At 50.2% G+C, this 17,305-nt stretch overlaps 1 protein-coding gene across 1 annotated transcript; it reads right to left on the bottom strand.

Annotated features, from left to right (window-relative positions):
• Positions 1 to 4,927: 4,927 nt before the first annotated feature.
• On the bottom strand, positions 4,928 to 16,695 carry LOC138803506 (proprotein convertase subtilisin/kexin type 9-like). The gene is made up of 12 exons (XM_069987616.1): positions 16,489 to 16,695; positions 15,797 to 15,988; positions 14,773 to 14,947; positions 11,955 to 12,097; positions 11,609 to 11,750; positions 11,252 to 11,448; positions 10,386 to 10,569; positions 9,841 to 10,014; positions 9,428 to 9,576; positions 8,396 to 8,564; positions 6,398 to 6,579; positions 4,928 to 5,128 (listed from the first exon to the last, which is right to left on the bottom strand). The coding sequence occupies exons 1-12, from the start codon at positions 16,693 to 16,695 to the stop codon at positions 4,928 to 4,930; spliced, it is 2,115 nt and encodes a 704-aa protein (XP_069843717.1).
• Positions 16,696 to 17,305: the final 610 nt, after the last annotated feature.

The following is a 17,305-nucleotide window of genomic DNA, read 5'->3' as shown; positions in this document are numbered from 1 at the left end:
TGCCCCACCACAGATGAATGGATCCAAAAATTGTGGTATCTATACACAATGGAATATTATGCAGCCATTAGAAATGACAAAATAATGGCATTTGCAGGGAAATGGATGGATCTAGAAGGAATCATGTTGAGCGAGGTAAGCCAAGAACGAAGAGACAAACAGTACATGGTCTCCCTGATAAGCGGATGATAAATCCAAAATGTTAGGTGATATGACAAAACTAACAGGACTTAAGAAACAAAGAACTCCCACTCAGCTGGTTGAACCACTACTAAATATCCCTATGCTGCTGATCACGTGTATGGTATATAACATATGAACACCGTTATATATTACAGACTGTGATAGACAATTTGCTCCAGGAAAGTTAGAATGAACTTGTGACTTTAAATGAGCATCATTATTCCACAATACTGTGAATTTCCGGAAATTAAGTAATCAATCACAATCAAAAAAAAAAAAAAAAAAAAAAGAACCTTGGGGAAGGGAGGGAGGGAGGGGATGGTAGGGAGAAAACAATGGAGGGGGTAACAATGTTCAAGAGGAAGTGTACTCATTACCCCACTCATGTAACTGTAACCCTCTGTATAGAATCTTTACAATAAAAAAAAAAAACGTATCTTGAAGACATTGAATAAACTGTGGTCTCAAACCATGTGACCTGCAATCATTTGCTTTTACCTGATCATAACTGCTGTAGTCCTTAGCATTGACTATACTATCTGGATCGGGAGAGACTGTTTTGTGAGTCTCATTATAATTTTAATGATGATACTCACCTTGAAATTTTATTTCTCCTCTATGACTAATACTATAAGGAGGAAAGCTGTAAGAGTGACATCCTTAGAAATCCTTAGGAGTGACTGAACACCCACAAGTTTAGTTGTACTTACCAGTGTAGCACCAGCACTTGTCACGTTCAGAGGCCCAGGGCAGTTGGGAAGCAGTGAAAACAGACCATTCCTTTATTGTGTAGCTTTTATATGTTGAATTGCTCAGTTTCAGCCCTCTTTCATATGTTTAGATACACTTTCTGCCATATTTCACCCCCCCTGTGTGCAGAGCTTGGGAGCCTTGGGAAATGCCAGATTGCCACTGTCAGCTAGAGTTGCCAAGTCAAAGAGGCCCAACCAGCCCCAAAGTGCCTTTCTGGTGGGCTTTCCATCTGTGGGGCCACATGACAAAGGTGACGACTTCCCTGCTTGCACTTAGAATAGCCCTTTCTTCCACTGTCCTCCTGCAAAAGTCCCTTGTGGTCCATGGCAACAGTTAAATGCTGTAAGCTCCAACCAGCCCCACACCCAAGAAACAGAAGACCATCATTGTAGAGAACTGTGCCTCCTAAGCACACATATGAGTGGAGGATTTGGAGTGGTTCCAATGTTCTTATATTTTTGAATGTGACATTCTAAAGTTGATTTTCAATATGCTCTGCTATAACCCCCAACACACACACACACACACACACACACACACACACACACGCTTCTCTCCATACCCATATTTGCTGTAAGATTGTGTGAGACACATATTGAAATGTTGGCAATGATATATGTTGGGATGTAGTTACCAGCAACTGCACTCAGGAGCCCAAATTCAGGAGTGAAATTGCCACTTCCAGTCCCTTATTTCCTATGGAAACGATGCCCTCCACCCTGCACCTGCCATCTGTCCTCCTGGGAAGCTACATGGATCACTGTGCACTCTGCATTTTGATTAATTGTTACATTGTTGCTACAATGAGCATCATTTGTGCTTTGCTAGCAACCACATTATTATCCTTAGTTGCAGTCAACAAACCTGCTGTAGACTGTGTTCAAGGTCATTCCACAAAGGTCAATTGTGATAGGCTTCCCTTGGAAGAGTTGTCACTTTCACTGCCAATTTTTATGATGTTTTATAATCTTTCACAAAGTCTACAAATCAAGCAGGAACGACATAATCTGCTCAATGCTTTCCCAAGGAGTCACTATCCAGTACAAATCATGTCCCCACCCACCCCTCTGTAAAGCTAGGTTTCCTGCTCTGTTCCCATTCCTTGTGTTGTGGGTTGCTCACAGGAGGCCTCTCCCTAGTGTTATTCCATATTTCTCCTTCCCTGCAGGCTAGGCGCTTCCTTCTGACTCATGGAGACCAACTCTCTGTAGGAAGCTATTCAGGCACAGGTTGATTCCTGCTGGTTTGGGGTAGGTCCTGGGCCTTCATGAAAGGGGCAAGTGGAGGTGATGGTGGAACTGGAGACCCCAATCTCACATTGGAGCCTTTATCATCCCTTGACTATTGTGCATTTCCCACATGTGACACTGAATTGTCAGAAGACTGGTTGGCAGGAGTTTTGCCTCTGCTGAAGTCCCGTCATTTTTACACTGCCTGAGCAGAGGTAGACATTGCCTAAAATGGTGACACTCGCCAACATTAGCTGGGGACAGGAGTTCCCACAGTGAATGGGATAACTATCTTCATAAAATGGACAGAGACACCATGTGCTATGTGAATTCTATAGGGAGGTCTGGCAGAACAGTGTTCTTCTAAACTGGATGGAACTCACTGCCCAATAATGACTCAAATGCAGCCTGAAATAAGTAAAATGAGTTTCACTAGGGATCCCTGGCAGAAGAGTAGATAATAATAGGGACTGTATTTACCCAGTCTCTCCTAAGTCTTGTCACCTGAAGTCTCCTTAACCTCAGAAACTTTCCTTTCCACTAACTGGAAAGCTATTAGTTCATATGGCTCTAGATGTGCTGCAGAAACTTGAATGAGAGTGCCACCTACGGCCAGGAGAGATCACTGCAGGCTAAAATAGAAGACACCCTGGAAAAGAGGTTTATCATGCTTAGCCCTTGTTCTTCTCTGGGGTCTTGTGGGCCTGGCAGATACCATCCCACCGTTGGCAGGGGACTTGTGCTGCAGTGTGACACAAAGAGTAATTGGGGCAGCAAGATAACTGTAAAGCTACTCACATTCCAGGCTTGGATTCAAGTCAAGAACCTTGACTCCTTAGAAGCATCTGCAGGTTTGTGAACAGGGGGTTCCATGAACATTCCCTGTGCTTGGCCCAATCCTCTTGACAGGGGCCTGGAATGGGAAAGGACTTGGGAACTTTGGTTCCGTGGTAGAGCAGATCCTAGGGTGAGGCACCACATTGTGTGTAGGTCTTGGAGTGGGTACAGATCCACATTCACCACATTCCTGTAAGATGGGTACCCAGAGGGACTTCCTAGTCTCCCTACCAGTCCCAGCTGAGCCAAGCACTCTCCTTTTCACTCAAATACAACTAAAAATATTAATGGTGGCAAAATCTGCAATAAATATCAAGTCACAAAAGCAAAAGAGGTCAGAAAATCAGCTTGCCGTCAGATAATGTGATGTTAGGAAAATGAACCCTTAAATATGTATTTTAATGTTTTCGTTTCTTTCATGCATGTGTTTCTAACGCATTTATAAGATTATTTCTTTGTTGCTTTGTATGTCCCTCCCCCACAGTGTAACCCCCGCTTTCACCATATTTGATGTCACTATAACATGTGGAGGAGATGGGGACAAACAAGTCGTTTAAGGATTCAGGTGGACCTGTTGCAACAATGAGAAGTACAAAATGTCATGTCAAAACCAGCTTTACAATGTCGGTGTGGGGGGGGAGGGGGGTATGATTGGGTGGGGGGGAGGGGGGAGGCTGGGAAGGGAGGTGAAGGGTAAACAAAGGAGGAGGCTGCAATACTTGGTAAGAAATGTATACATTATCCTGCCCATGTAATTGTAACCCCTCTGTACAGTATGTTCTCAAATAAAATAAAATAAAATTAAAAAAAAATCAGCTTGCCTTAAAAAGGCCACAGAAAACTGGGTGCCAACGGCTCATGCCTCTAACCCTAGATACTCAAGGGGCTGAGATCTGAGGACCTCAGTTCCAATCCAGGCAGGAAAGTCTGCCTTATCTCAAAAACCTGGAAGTAAAACTGTAGTTCAAGAGGTAGGATTCTAGTCTTGAGCCAAAAAAGCTCAGGAACAGTGCTCAGGTAGTGAGTTCAAGCCCCGAATGACACACAAAGCCAACTGAGAACCAAAGGATAGACCAGTGTTAGTTTTTTTTGATATTTATTCACGAGTGGGAAGCCAAACCTCACACATGGCACCTGTACCCCTCACATGTCCACCCAGCCCCCGTGAGGGACACCACCAAAAGAATAGGCCCATTACCACCACCACCCCTCCACCCCGCAACACAGGCAGCAGCCCTAGAGCAAGCAGGCCATGCTCTGGCTGCCTTCATACACTGTTTCCTGCAGCAATAAGTTGCCCAACCTGCCAGCTCCCCGTATATCACCTCACTGTGCTTGGCAGGCCCTTTTCCCTCGGGCCCTGTTTCTTGCTCTATAAAATAAGGTTGCTAGTATATGTGGTATAGGGCAGAAGGGAGGGTGGAAGAACTAGGGATGGAGGTGTAATCTGTCGCTCTCTGATCCCAGTCAGGGACATAGCTAGAGGTGGAACAGAGTGAGGATAGCAAAGAGAAAGTGAGGCATGCCGCTATGGCCATTTGAGATATTCTTGTCCTAGTTGGGGCTGCTTCACTCAATCAGTAAGTCCAAAGAAGTTTCTATAAAGTGAGAAGACCATGAGGGGTCCTCAACACCAGTCACCCTCATTTGTTCCTGCTAACACTGGCTCTTCTTAGTCCAAGGGCCTCCCCCAATCTGGAGCCAAATGTATGTGAAAGGTGATTTGGTCACCAGCCTTCTAGCTGGGCTGTAGGAACCCCTCTTGCTGTTAAATCTACCCCCTTCTTGCTCCTAATGGGGAGTATTCCTGTAGTTCTCCCGGGGAGGGGCACCCAAAATGAGACCAAGTTCTCTCAGGACACATATACCCCCCGCAACCCTGCCCTGATCAACACCACCCAGCAGGTTGAGGTCTTTCATTCACTCTATGGCTGGCCTGAGAGTTGGATGCGGCAGCAGATGGCGGTAACTATTACAAACTCCTTACTGGCCCTTTCTATTTTGTCAGTGTTCTGGTGCTTCACCACACACGTGTTGTCCACAGGGAAAGCTCCCAGGGTGACTGAGGTCTCAGGATGGGCACTGCAGCTGGTCAGGGTCCATCCTGCGTCACAGCTCACGGTGACCTGCCAGAGCCCAGGGAAGACAAGTAAGGCCAGGTCCTGCATGCATGGTCAGGTCTCTAAGCCACCTGCTACACTGTCCCTCCCAGCCACCTTCAGTGGGGACCAAACTGTGAACACCTGGCTTGGTTCTGCCGCTCACACCACAAAGGGGCTGTGTCCAACACTGCCCACCACTCCCTCAGGGTGCTTCAGTCCCAGCCTACCAGGACACTGGGGCCCAGACAGAAATCTCAACAAACCAAAGCCCCTCCCACTTCCCACTTCCCTACAAGCCACACCTCCCACAGCCTTCCCCATCCAGTGATGGCAACTCCAACCACCAGCAGCTCCACAAGACCTTGCAACAGCCCTCCACTCCTTGTTGCAGCTCATCCCCAGACCAGAGCCTCCACCCTAAGGCCCCAAACTCTTCCTGCCATGGCCTCTAGAGGCTAGCTCTTAGACTCCAAGATTCCAAGTGTGACCTGCCCTCCCTTCAGAGAGCTTCCTTCTTCCTCCAACCTTCCATGGTTGCTCAGGCATTCCAGCCCTGAACAACTCCCAGTAGGTTTGTGAAATGCAGAATTGATGCTTTGGTTTTTTTGTGCTTTTTTGTTGTTGTTGTTGTGCACGCACACCAACCCTGGCATTTAAACACCAGAACTGAACCCAGCTCCAGATATGGCTTTTTTGGGGGCAGTTAATTAAGGGCATAAGTTTCATAATCTCTCTTGCCAGGGTTGGCTTTGAACCCCAATCCTCAGATCTCAGTCTCCAGAATAGTTATGAATACAGGTGTTTTAAAAAATAAAAAACAAGCAGTACTGGGGTTTGAACTCATGTGTGCCAAGCAGGTTCTCTACCACTTTAGTCACCAATTTGGCTACTTTTGCTTTAATTATTTTTCAGATAGAATCTCTTTTTTATTTTTTTTTATTTTATTTTTTGCCCAGGTGCGCCTCAAACTGAACTCCTATTTGTTCCTTCTCAGGAGCAGGTGAAACAGGCACAGCATTATATTACTGTGTCCAGGCTCAGCAATTCATTTCTTTATGCCATATTTATTTGTGCTATCCTTAAAGGGGGACAGGGCATTGGAGAACAATCCTTACTAATCTGGCCAAATACAAAAGCAAGCCCACCACACTCACACTGACACTCATACAAACACATGCACAAGTACATGCACACACACACACTGCACATGACAGCACAGGTGCTCAGGTCCTCCCCTGGGCACTGCAGGCCCCAGCCATCTCCACCCGACCTCCCACAACCCCAACCCTTCACCTTCTCCAAGGGACTGAAACGCCTGTACTTCTTCGTTGTACACTGCAGGCCCGGAGCATGGCAGCAGAAAGCATGGACACTGGCCTTTTTGTGCCCCAGGCACTTTCTGGGCTGATGACCTTGCTGCCTTGAAGTATGCTGGTAGACACCAGGGTCATCTATCCCCCAGTGGGAGCTGCATCCTGGGGCAGAGGAGGAACAGCTAACACACTTAATGTGGAAGACTATCATTGTTCTCTTACCACATCCCTTTCTCTGTAAGGATTAAAGCCAAGGAAACCCAGGAGCAGCTCTGAGTGGAAGAGACATTGGGCTGAGCAGGAGGACTTCCAGCATAGCTCTGCTGGTGATCTGACTTGTAGAACTTTGGGAGAGAAGCTCAACCGCTCTGATCCATAGTTTCCATGATCTCCTCTCCACCAAAGAAGTGGAACCATGGGGCATGGTTCCCAGGCCTGGGATGATCAACCACTGCTTACCCAAATCCCTCCCACCTCAAGTCCTTTCCTCATCCATCATCACCAAGAGCAGTCCGGCATTAGCCTGAGTCTGTGGGCTAGGGAATCAGGTGCACCTGGCTGTAAAATTGTGGGCACTTTGCTGAACTTCATCAAGTCTCAGTTTCCCTATTTGTAAAACAGCTAGAGCAATAGCAGCAACTCACAGAGATACTGCTTAGCTAAAGCAGAAACATGCATGGGAAGTCCCAGTACTGCCCATGCAGGACCCAGGATCTGGTAACCAGGACTAGAGCCCTTCTCCCAGCTCTGTGGTCTTGGGCAAGTGGCTTCACCCCTCTCTTCCAGCCCTGCCTCTGTAGTGGTGATAAGAAGGGTGACAAATTACCTCTGGCTTGGGCACTGGGAGCTGTTTACCCTCTGTGTGGATAGGGTAGGAAAGACACTCGGCAATTTGACCTGCATATGGGACTTGGCATGAGCTACACAGTGAGTGCCTGTGGCTCTGCCAGCTCTGCCACAGGCCAGGATTCCTGCCAGGCCAGCAGCCACATGGAGCTCTTGTCCCAGACAAGGCTCTAGCCACTGGGCTCATCTGACTGCTGCTAATCCAGCCAACTTCTAACCCCACCTAACCCTTACTATTCCAGACCTAAGACTCCCCAGTACTTACCTGGCCAAGATCAGCCCTGACCTAGTGATTCAAGATAATTCCCACTGTCCCCTAAACCTCCCCACTGGCACCAAGCTCCTTCTAAGAATGGCTCCAGCCCAAGAAAAACAGTCTTTAGCTCCTATGTGCAGCCCTCACCCATGGCTTCCAGCCACCTTCCTGGGCAGGTCTGTTATAGAAAGTCCCTAGCCCAGGCCTGGGAAGGTGGCTCAGTGGTAGAGCGCTTGCCTTGCATGCCTGAGGTCCTAGGTTCAATTCCTCAGCACCAAAGAAGCAGGAAAAAAAGCCAAAAATGGCGCTGTGGCTCAAGTGGTAGAGTGCTAGCCTAGAGCTGAAGAGCTGAGGGTCAGCGTCCAGGCCCAGAGTTCAGGCCCCATGACCGGACCGCCTTCCCAAAATAAGAAAGTCCCTAGCCCAGAGAAAGGACTTCAAAGTGATTGTCGGGGAGAGTGGCCACCAGAATACAACTGTCCAGGATTCGAGCTGAGCATTCACGATGAGGAAAATTAAGCCACAGGGCTGAGAAGGAAATTGCTAGCTACTCATTGGATTCAACCTGAGCTGTGTCCCACTCTGACAGGCCTGAACTAAGGAACCCTACCCACACAGAGGCTAAACAGCTCCCAGTGCCCAAGCCCGAGGTCATTTGTCACCTTTCTTATCACCACTACAGAGGCAGGGCTGGAAGAGAGAGGTGAAGCCACTTGCCCAAGGCCACATAGCATGCAAGTTGCAGATCCTGTTTGGCTATGGGTCCTGAGGCTCCCATATCATCTGCTCACACTCATAGGGACCAAGTGTGTGAGACAATCTCCTGAGCAGCAGGAGGTAGGTCATCTTCTTCACCCTGGTGGGACCAGCCCCTACCTGTGAGGACTTGGTCAGGATCTGGGCAGTGGGTGTAGGTCTTCAGCCCCACCAAGGCTGGAGCAGCTGTGTGGACGCTGCAGTTGGCTCGGGGGAGCAGGCAGCATCTGGCCACTGCAGAAACCTGACTATCTCCAAATGCCAGGCAAACGCGTCTCTTTCCTAGGATCTGAGAGTCCAAGAGAGAAATGGGAACTTGCTGTGAAGAGGTCTAGGGAGTGGGGAACCTGGTCTGAGAGGGACCCAATCTGCAAGTTCTGACTCCTGAGTCCTCAGCACTGCTTGGTCCCAGGCAGTCTGTCCTGCCATGTTCAGCTCAGCTGAATCTTCCCAACACTGGCAATGCCTTGTAACTGGAGATAAGGGTACCTGATACAGCAGCACAGAGACTACGGGCCCCCTGACCCATCGGGCCTCTCCTAAGAAACCTACCTAACATTGATTTCTGCACAGAAATGCTCACCTACCATATCCTGTAAGCTCACTTCCCCTCACAGGGCCACCCAGGGAATGGGAACCTCATCAGCTGCTTCATCACCTTTGAAGTTCTCAACTCACAGAGCCACTGTCATCCCAACCTGAGGGTCATGACTGTAGATTCTCTTGGTTGGCAGGGAGAAGGAAAGGGTGTGTCAGTACTGGGACTTGAACTCAGGGCCTAGGTGCTGTCCCTCAGCTTTATCATTCAACCCTGGCACTCTACCAGCAGAGCTGCAACTCCCCTTCATGCTTATTTGGAGATAAGAGCTACATGATATTTCCTGACTGGGCTGGTTTTTGAACCACAATCCTCAGATCTAAGCCTCCTGAGTCATTAGAACAACAGACATGAGACAGAAACACCCAGCATAGAGATGGCTTTAGGCAAGGCAGAGAGCCGAAGCCACCGTTGTCCTTTCCCTCCTGTGCCCATGAGGGTGCTGTCTGTCCTGAGTCCCCCAGGAGCACCTGGCCCTGCCCAGGCCTTTGAAGTCGAGACAGGGATTGGAATCCAGAGGACAGAGGACTGGGCACACAGAGTGTGCAGCTCACCCTCACACGCTCGCCCTGCCGCTTTCCAGTCTGAGAGAAACTGGAGCAGCCCAGCAGCTCCTCCTCTGGGTCACACTCAGCCACTGCAGGGTCTGCCAGAGTGATGTTCCAGGGTGCTGACCACACAGTCCTGCAGAACAAATGTTCACCTGCAACAAGGCCATGAGTAATGAGGCTCTGGGGGCACAGGACACCCAGAGACTCCAGAGAAAATTTCAGTCTTGAATAAGGGAGAGGAGTTTCCATATCACATGAAACTTTTAGTTAAAACTTCAGTGTTGAAATAATTACCCTGAGCCTGGAGTCCTATCTGAGGAGGACAGTCCTTCTGTAGACCAGGTTGGGGATTGTCAGCTCCACATGGGCCTCTCATACCCCAGGTTGGCCTCTGCCTACCCACCTGCCCTGCTCACCTGTTTCCTGGGTGCGGGGGGGCAGTGCAGCCAACAGGTTGGGGGTCTTGAATCGCTCCTCCTCCGGGAACCAGGTGTCATTGATAGCATTTCTGATAGAGTAGTGGATCAGTCTCTGCCTCAGCTCAGCCACAGTGAGGTTTGGCTGGGCAGTGAGCATCAGGGCTGCAATGCCTGATGGAGGAGGGAGAGGTCAGACAAGGTGATGGCCTGGCCTTCCGTCCTAGCTGGGAACTCCTTTTAGGACACAAATGCACACACATGCCCATATCATGTGCTCTTCCCAAAATGAAGCCACCTGCAATCCCTTGCTTAGTGAAAGATAGAAAGTAACACATCTTGTTCTCCTACATCTAGGCCTTTGTATTGGCCATTGTGTTCACCAGGTGAACACCTATTTATACTCCAGATTCTAGGATGCAAAATGGCACCATCACCATTGGGTTTGCCCATTTGGTCCTATTGCTAAGAGCCAGGCGTATGGAGGATCTGGCCAAAGGGGCCGCAGGAATCCTGGTGGCCCAGGCACTAACATGGTGACTCACCAGCCACATGGGCAGCCGCCTGCGAAGTTCCACTCTGTGTTACATAGCAAACATTACAGTCTTTGGAGGCACTGACAATGTTCTTCCCGGGAGCAAAGATGTCCACACAGGATCCATAATTGGTACCTAGAAGACCCTGGATGAGTGGTTGGATCTGATAATCGACAGCTCCAACAGTGATGACCTGGAATGTGGCAATGAGTTGAGGGAAAGGCTGCATGAGACAGACTGATCAACTCCTATACTACCGGTTTGACTCCCATGTAAATGTCTTCTCCACAGGAAAATCTGGCTCCTGGGCACAGCTGATACCCTAGCCTGTCCCAGGGCTTCTACAGGACACAGGCACTACTTTTGATGCCCTGTAGAAATTGTACTTAATGGGAGAAAAACACTAAATTGACAATGTTGTTATCAAGAAGCCAGAGTGCTGTGAGGCAACCCACAGTGAGCCAGGCTGGATGCAGGCTGTTGTAAGTTCAGCATCTCTGGAAAAACCGCAGGAGCTATAGTCTGAAGGTTTGTGCAGGAAAAGGAGGGAGAGGGAAAGGGGAGGGCAGCAGTGCCCATTTTCCTCTGTATCTTCCCTTCCTTCCAGGGCCCAGAAGTCCTGGAGATGGGACACCTGTCCTCCCCCTGATACTGCCAGGCCCACACAAGCCCCACACAAAGCAGTGGCTCTGCAAATGTCAAGCAGGAGTAGAGGGATGGCGCAGAGGGAGGATGTGATGGAGGGGGTAATGTGGCAGGGCCTTTGAAGGTGAGGCAGGGCTAGCCAAACCCCTTGTCACACTGGGGTTTGGGGATGCTGGGCCTCTGACAACCTGCAAGGCAGGACGTGAGCAGGAAGCCCTGCTGGCACCTACCTCAGGAGACGACGCTGGAGAGTAGGCACAGGCATTGCTCTGAAAGTTGCCCGCAGCGGCCACCAGCACTGCTCCAGCCCTTGCCAGGCGCTTGCAGGCATCGTTGATGCTCTGACTGTACCCACTCACCAGGGGCAGCAGCACTACCATGCGCTTGGAGGGATTGGAGACCAGCTTTTTCCAAATAAACTCCAAGCCTGAGAGAACATACATGACTGAGAACAAGATGACTGCCTGGAGAGGGGCATGTTCCCCCCCCCCTAGCTCCTTCCCTCCAAATCAACAGTGATGTTCACTATTCAACCCAACATAGGTCAATGCATCTGGCCAAAGTGGCTGATGGGGTCTGCCACTCACCCATGAGGATGCCACTGACCGTGCCCTTCCCTTGGCAGTTGAGCACACGCAGGCTGTGTATGTTGATGTCCTTGGCCACGCCAATACTCTGGCCATTGACCAGGGCTGCCAGGTGGGTGCCATGGCCTCCACAATTGCCCTCCTGCTCCACCAACACAAGGACCAGATGAGAAAGCCACCCACCCCACAATTTCACAATAGACCCTGGATGGATCGCAATGCCCACCCTCCCTTGCCTACAGCTGAGGACTGGGGATGGACAGTTAATACTGGAGAGGCTGGCCATGGGGCTCCAGGTCTGGTGGTCCTCATCTTTTCTGGAATGGGCGGGAGAAGGATGGCTCACCTGTGTCCTGGGCGCACTGGTGCTCTGCCACTCCTCCTCAGGCACTTTCTCAAAGTTAGAGATGTTGATCCTGCCCTTAATTTCCAGGTGATTAGGCTGGATGCTAGTGCCCAAGAGATACACCTCGACGGGGTTTTCCTTGTCTTCTCACAATGACATTTGTGCAAGAAGAGAAAAGGGAGAACCAAGAGGGTGATGTTATATGTGGGTCACATGTATCAATGATGGCATGCTCTGCTTCTCAATAGTGCAGTCTTTCATCTAAAAATCCTCCCAAGCCACTCCTAGTCGGTCTATGTTACTGACGTGGCCAATGACACATAGAGACAGGCAGCTGTCCTAAGCCATGTAGATGGCCAATGAGAGACAGTCAGGATACTCCCCAATCGCATGCTGCCTGTTACTGGGTCTTGTTATCAACTCAAATGGCCCAGCTCCGCCTTGAGCTCTGTCATTGGCTGGGAGCAGCCCAGGAGTCAGGGCCTCAGGGACCTGCTCCTACTACTGGTTTTCTTGCAGCAGAATTACAGCAGCACACTTTCTATTGTTGCCCAAGCAGAACTGCAGTTCTGGAGATCAGAAATTCAAGATCAAGAGATCAGTCCTGCTGCACTCCCCCTGAAGATTCTGGATAAGAAGCTTCATTAGATTTGTCCACCTCCTGGTGGCTGCTGGCATTTCTTGGTTTGTGGCTTCCTCACCCCAAGTTCTGGCATCTCCTCCTATTGCCTTTCTTTTACAAGGTTTGGGTTTGAGGATAACAAACAGGTGTGCTGTGTGGCCTCTATGAGTGAAGGGACAGTGCAGGGCCGGCCCAGCCTTCTTTATCCCCATCCATATGGGACCTGCTTTACCCTGTCCCAGTCCAACAGCTCCTAAATGGTCTACTCCAGCCAAACCCTTGAGAAGATTCTAGAAGGGGCTCCCTATCCCTGTATCCACTCCTCCAGGAATGGACAAGGACATCATGGGCATCACCAGGGAGCAGGAAATGGACTGTGTCTACTCTAAACCTTCAGGAGAGCTAGTCACTAGTACCATAGAAAAGACACACCATGTCCTTTTAGACCTATCTATCTGGAGGCTAGAGGTGTGACTTAAGTAGTAACCTAGCAAATGTGAGGTCCTGGATTCAAATGACAGCACCACCACCAGACCTTATCTGAAAAAGAGGTCTTTCTACGTGAGCTCATGCAGGATGAACAAGTAGCACTAAATCCAGTGCAGAGTGGTCTCACACAAGAATGAAGAGGAAGGCTGGACACTGTGTCTCACTTCTGTAATACTTGCTATTTTTGAGTCAGAGAATGGGTAGATCAAAGCCAGCCCAGGCAAAATGTTCACAAGACCACATCTCAACAAAACCTGGGTCTAGTAGCACAAGCCTGTCATCCCAGCTACTCAGTAACCATAACAAGGAGGATTGTGGTCCAGGTTCTGGCATAAATATGAGAACTTATCTAAACAGTAACTAATGTATACATGTCTTGAGTGGTAGAGAACCTGCCTAGCAAGCATGAGGCCCTGAGTGCAAAGCCCAAGACTCTAAAGGAGAAAACAGAACATATCTTGCTACTCAGAAAGGAGAAATGCAGAGCATTAATGGTTCAAAGCCAACCTAGGCAGCAAAGTCCTCTAGATTCCATCTCCAATTTACTAGTAAAATGCCAGGCTGGAGGTGTGGCTCAAGTGGCAGTGTGCCAGGGTGAACAAGTAAGCTGAGCACATGGGTAGCCCTGAGTTCAAGACCAATACCACTTATCAAATAAATAGAATAAGTCAATGAAGAGAAAGAGGAATGGAAAAAAAGAATGGTAAAAGGAGAAAGCAAGAAACCACACAAAGGTGGGAAGCTGGGGCAGAGCCAAATGACAGCCTGCCACCATCACCCACCTTCCAGTCCTGAAGACACTGCCTCAGCTTCCCCTTAGCCTCTAAACAGTGGGGAGGACAAGGCTGATCACAGCCTGTTCACAGCTAAGGGAAAGGCCTAGAAAGGGAGGTGGCTCCTCAGACCCTGATATCCATGGATAAGGAGAAGGCATTGGGCTCACCCCCAGACCTGAGGCCCAGCACCAAACCAAACCCAGGTCTGCACAGGCTCGTCCAACACTACAGGGTCCATCCAGAACCTCTGATCCTCTCCCAAGACCCCCCGATCCTCTCCCAATCAGGTGCCTTTACTGCCTTCCCCAGGTCAGGGTCACTTAGACACCCCCGTCCCCCACACACTGCCATTTTCCTGGCCGCCTCCTGAGAGGCCTGGAGGCCTGGAGACAGAGACCTAGATGAGGGAAGCTCTGAAGATCTGGTCTTATTTTGAGAACTGAGAGTTATATAGACCAGAGACTGCAAGTCACAGTCAAGTTTCCTCTTAAGGCAAGTATGCCCTCCTGGGGAGAAGAGGAGGAAAAGAAGATGGTTATTCAGGCACTTGTGGCTCAAGCTTGTAATACTAGCTACTCAGAAAGCTGGGATCTGAGGGTGGCTGTTCAAAACCCAGCCTGGGCAGGAAACTGTGAGGTTCTTATCTCTAATTAATCATCCAAAAGCTGGAAGTAGAGCTTTGAATCAAGTGGTAGAGCACCATCTTTGAGCAGAAAAAACTAAGGGAGAATACCCAGGCCCTGAATTCAAGACCCCAAATTTGAAAAAAAAAAAAATAGAATTGTGGACCTTAGGCAAATGTCCCGGTATTGTGCACAGAACACCAGGAGGGGGCACAGCCAAGTGGGGTTAGGAGAGAACAGAGAGAAGATGGGTCAGGTGAGGTCCCAGGATAGAAAGGGGAGGTGGGTCATGGCAGCTGTGGTCTTACTGCTGTGGTTGAAGCTACGAAACTGGTTCCACTCAGGAGAAATCCACTGCATGTTCCACATGGTGCTCCGAATCGGATTCCAGTGAGGGGAAATCAGATGTGGGCTCCACAGGAGGCTCTGTGCAAACGCAAAGGAATCCTCCTCGATGAACTTCGCCGGCTTCAGCCTCAGGACCTGCAGACACCAAGGACACAGGATCTCAATTTCATGAGTCACTTAGCCAGCAGCACCCAGCACTTGGCACATCTGATCCCTCCAGTTCCTACCGGAACCAAAAGGCCCCCTCCATGGACCAGAAGACAAAGGGTCCTCACTCCTTTAATAGGCTTAGGAGTCGGGGGAGCTGGGACCAGTGCACCCACAAGTGGTAGCTGAGCCCACGTGAGGGGCAGGAGAGATACAGCTTCCACATCTCATCTGAGAGCCAGGCAGTGCCAGTTCTAGTCAGGCTGGACAGTGGGGGAAGTCCTTGTGGTCTGGATTCCATGTCCACATCAGGATGTCGGCACTGGCCTTCCTTGAGTCCACTCTTTTCCCACATCTTTCCAGTCTTCAGAGCATAGTGCTATGAACCCTGGTGGTGGCATATGGGTGCTGAGCCAATGGGGCAGGAGAAGGGACCAGCAGGAATTGAGGGCAGAGTGTGTGTGCTCAGACCCATCCCTGCCCTGGAGCATGCCTCACACATGCATCATCCTGAGCCAACCTGACCCTTCTCTCACCTCAGCTGTGCACCCAGGCTGCAATGCACCAACCCAAGGACACTGGCCAGATGCACCAGAAGCTGGGAACCCAGCTCCCCCGTGTACACGGGGATGCCTCCTGCTTCAAATGAGGGTGAATAGACAAAGTGCCATAGGGGAATTGGCCAGGCTAACAAGGAAGCTGCCTGAGGAGGCTGGCATCACTAGCATCATTGAGCTACAGACCCTCAGGACTCAGTAAGTGTCTGCTGTCCCCTGAGTGAGTCAATCAAGGTATGCACACAGGCCTAGGCATGTGCACGCCTGAGCTGGGGCTCACCAGGTCCAGTGGGCCCAAGTTGTCCGACTTCATCAGGATGCCAGGAAAGAGGTCTTTGAAGACGTGTAGTAGTTCAAACATGAGGTCCTGGCTGGCAGCTTGGCTCTGTAGGCGTTGGACAATACTCTCCATCTGCTGCCTCTCGGATTCCTTGAACACTACCAGGTAGGTGTTGGGCACCTTCCAGGCACTCTGGCCCCAAGGGAGGAAAAGGAGCATGAGGACATCAAAAGAAAGACCCTTCCCTGTGTATAGATCAACTTAGAGCCAAAGAGACCCAGGACATAGAGAGACTACAGATGCCAGCTGACTCAGTGAGGCTTAAACCTCTCCACAACACACACAAAGCCCCAGTGACATCACCCACAACAGATCCACACACATCCAAACATGGTGTCCATCCCCAAAGGAACTTTGGGTCACCCTCAGCACTCCTGTGAGCACAAATCGAGCCGGCTCCACCCTGGCCATTCCCCAGATCCTGTCTTGAGACTCAGCTGTGAACTACCAGGAGTCCGTGGTGCACTGGCCATCCTAACTCCCCACTTTGGTGCCTTCAGTCCCAGGACCACACCAAGCCAGTGGGCAAATGAGCAAATGCTCTCAGGGATCTTCACTCCAGACCTTCCCTTACACTGAAGCTGGAGAAGAAATGGCATCCACATGGCTCCTCACCCCCAACCTGTTCGAACCTCAGAGCCCCGGTATATGATGGTTGTGGGCCAGCCGTGGATCTCCAAAGGACGGGTGAGCTTCGGCCCCTCTCTGGGTCTGTCCAGCTGCTCTTGGGCTCCAGACTCATCCTGCTCCTTTTGGGCTTCGACATTCTCAGGGCTCAGCAACAGCAGCAGCAAGGGCAGCAGTGGCCACTGTGGCCACCCACAGCCATGGGTGCCCATGGGGCTGCAAGAGAGATTTGCACCCTGGTGCTGACACCCAGAACCAGGACCAGCAGGAACAAGCACAGAGCCAGGCAGGACAGCTGGGCTGTCTGGCTCACTAAGTAGCAGCTGCCTGCAGCCAGGGGCCTCCAAGTATCAGGAAACCTAGGGTGCAGAGTGCTGTACACCTGGAATCTGGGTCAATCCCATCTGATTATATACTAATAGAGCCCACCCCTCCACACAACCCCACAGGCTGAACAGGAGGGAGTCTCCATGTTTGCATTCAGCAGTTCTGACATGGGATGACCAGCAGTCAGCATCCGCCCCCCCCTTTCCGTGTGCATTGGCACCTTTTTCAGAACATGTCTGCTCTTCTGAAGCATCTAGCCCTGCCTGAGGGGCACACTGAACTGGGGTCATCTCCCCATTTCACAGATAGAGAAATTGAGGACCAGAAATATCTTATCAACATCACGAGGCTAGAGGCAAAGCAGATCTGATTTTTCCAGCAGTTTCTTGGGAGCCCTAAGGGGCAGTAAGGTAAAGGTTGTATCTTGCCCCCAGAAGTCCCAGGCTCTTCCTTGGGCCAAGGGAGCTGGAAGAAGATTGAGGGGGTGCTGTGGCT

The sequence above is a fragment of the Dipodomys merriami genome, unplaced genomic scaffold, assembly GCF_024711535.1.
Source record: "Dipodomys merriami isolate MVZ:Mamm:240054 unplaced genomic scaffold, mDipMer1.0.p SCAF_34, whole genome shotgun sequence".
Classification (NCBI taxonomy): domain Eukaryota; kingdom Metazoa; phylum Chordata; class Mammalia; order Rodentia; family Heteromyidae; genus Dipodomys; species Dipodomys merriami.
This window is presented reverse-complemented; position numbering and strand designations above follow the sequence as displayed.

Coding starts and splice junctions, on each gene's coding strand:
- LOC138803506 (XM_069987616.1), bottom strand. CDS start 16,695: ATGGGCACCCATGGCTGTGGGTGGCCACAGTGGCCACTGCTGCCCTTG. Junction 15,989..16,488: donor TCATATACCGGGGCTCTGAG/GTTCGAACAGGT, acceptor CCTTGGGGCCAG/AGTGCCTGGAAGGTGCCCAA. Junction 11,449..11,608: donor GGTCAGTGGCATCCTCATGG/GTGAGTGGCAGA, acceptor ATGTTCTCTCAG/GCTTGGAGTTTATTTGGAAA.